Consider the following 2,500-nt stretch of genomic DNA (forward strand, 5'->3'; position numbering starts at 1 on the left):
TACAAACAAATTAGGTTCTACAATTAAACCTTCCAGGTTGTTTCCATGTATATAATCATCCAGCATAAAATCCTTGGCATAATTCTGTTGACAAGTATGTGTTTGCATGTAATGCAACCAATGTTGAGCCCTGTCAGCCATGCATAGCATTCCTTGTGTACTACAAGATTGTGCAGGACTGACTGTGAATAAGGTCCTGGAAATATATCGCAGCTCAATCAAATGTTGCCTACTGACTGTGATGGCCAGTAGAAGAAAGTACACAACGATCCACAACCAGGCACACAAATTAAATTGCCTTCTTTGTCCAATGAATGACATGACTTGGTCTTTAACAAATGCAACACAACTACCACAGAGAACAGCGAAACTAAGCAACTGAAGAAATCTCTCTGGTTCTAAACTCCAAAACCCAAGCAGTCTTTCTGGGTGATACAGTTTGTAAAACACAGTATTGGGTTTTAAGGCATGGGAAGCCCTTTGGGTTTTTCTCATCTCAAGGAGATAATACAGAATATAAAACAACTGGGGGTGAGGGAAAGCATCATCTTCAACTAATAAAGAATATCTTGGGTTGGACTTAAGGCTCTGCTCCAAGCAAAATGCATAATCTTGCTTTTCTTTTTCTTTGATGTTCAACTCCGCGAGATTTTCTGGTTCTCTCGACCAACGCTGAAAATAATGCACAAAGGAAGAAAAATTACGAGCTTCGTCATTTTTCTTAGTGTCAACATTGCAGACTGACAAGGTGATTTTCCAAGGCAATGCTCTTGTTTCGGCACTGTTTAGATTGAGAAGAAACCGCCACAGAACTTGGGTCAGAAACTTCGGATTATATTGTTTTTCTTGTAGAGGGCGAACACGATTTGTTGTAATTATCATAACATCGATGTCTGCCTGTTGTTGGTCTGCTGCAGGGTTGATAAAGCTCAGTGACGCATTGTGTTGTGATAGCGAACTCAAAAATTGTTGTGCAGCCGAAACTCGCAAGTCATTCTGTTTTAAGTGAAAAGCCATTTCAGCTGAGAGGTCGTGGAAGGGATTGCGATAGTAAATTGAATACCTCAGGTTTTTGAAACTTAAAGGGAAAAGGCCAAGAAATGAAGCACCAAATATCGCCAAATAGACACAAGTTGGTGAAAGTGATTTTAACCGTGGCGCCATCGTCCTTTCTTGTGTCGGTAAATAAGGGATACATGAACTACCTAAGGATGTGCAGCCGCGAGCTGCTCCGTTCTAGAAACGCGGGCGCGGGAGGAGTCCTTCCATGGCTGTGAACAATTTGAGGCCATTTTTAAAAAAAGTGAGCCTCTCTTTCAATTAGGAGGAATTTTCTATCGTTATCCATTCTAACACAGTGAACAACACAAGAATAGATTGTAAAAGTTATCAAAAAAGATACAAAAAAACACCGACATAGAAACCATTTGTATAAAAGGAGGCTTGAAATTAGCAAAATATTTTAAGCAAGAGCCGATACAACGTAGATTTGATTTTAGTGGTGTACTATATTTCGGCTGGCCAAACCAGCCTTCTTCAGGTACAATGAGAGTTTACATTGAATTGCTTCTATGTACATATATATATATAGTAAATGGATGTTGACGTAATACTGAAAAAAATGTGATGAAACATGGCAGTTACAGAGATTTTGAATTCAAATACTAAGAGTCACGGAAAAATACTGAAAAAAATGTGATAAAACATGGCAGTTACAAAGATTTTGAATTCAAATACTAAGAGTCACGGAAAAATAACGGAAATCACTCGAAATAATTCAAAATCTTTGTAACTGCCATGTTTTATCACATTTTTTCCAGTATTACGTCAACATCCATTTACTATATATATATGTACATAGAAGCAATTCAATATAAACTCTCATTGTACCTGAAGAAGGCTGGTTTGGCCAGCCGAAATATAGTACATCACTAAAATCAAATCTACGTTGTATCGGCTCTTGCTCAAAATATTTAGTTTCTCAACTTGAAATAACGCCGATCAGATCAAGCCACTGATCCAACGTACACCGACAGGAAAATTGTCCACGGTTGCTTGCTTTCAAAACTTTGAAATTAGCGCAGCTCGCGTTGGCTCATGATTCAACAACCTCGTTCCCAGGGTCTCTCTTCTCTGTCTCCATTGTTGTGGACAGAGAAGAAAGAGAAAGAGACCCTGGGATCGATGTTCAGAGCCATTTTTGCCATTTAATTATTCAAATGCAACAGTTGGCAAATCACAATTAGCTTCCATATATAACGGAAATTGTTGAAGCTGTCAAGCTGGTTACGCGAGCGAAAAATCGTTAGAATTTATGCCTTCATGATTTTAAGTTAGCCTGAGAGAGTATCTGGTAAAACCGATTACCCTCGGACGGACTGGTGCTGAGCTGTGTGACCTGTCACGCAATCCACCAGTCAAAGTACGTTCGATATTCGTGAGTTCCAAAGACGGTTGCGGTAACACCTATAATTTCTCTTGAAGTTTCGCACTTCCCGAA

The 2,500-nt window shown here is 39.2% G+C and overlaps 1 protein-coding gene across 1 annotated transcript in view; it reads right to left on the reverse strand.

Moving 5' to 3' along the window:
• LOC138046958 (post-GPI attachment to proteins factor 4-like) overlaps window positions 1-1,259 on the reverse strand; it is a 1,982-nt gene extending 723 nt beyond the window's left edge. Inside the window, exon 1 of the mRNA XM_068893593.1 lies at window positions 1-1,259. This exon is cut by the window's left edge and continues 723 nt beyond it. Coding sequence (XP_068749694.1) covers window positions 1-1,164 — 1,164 coding nt within the window. The 5' untranslated portion in view covers window positions 1,165-1,259.
• Window positions 1,260-2,500: the final 1,241 nt, after the last annotated feature.

This window comes from Montipora capricornis, chromosome 4, assembly GCF_036669925.1.
Source record: "Montipora capricornis isolate CH-2021 chromosome 4, ASM3666992v2, whole genome shotgun sequence".
Lineage (NCBI taxonomy): Eukaryota > Metazoa > Cnidaria > Anthozoa > Scleractinia > Acroporidae > Montipora > Montipora capricornis.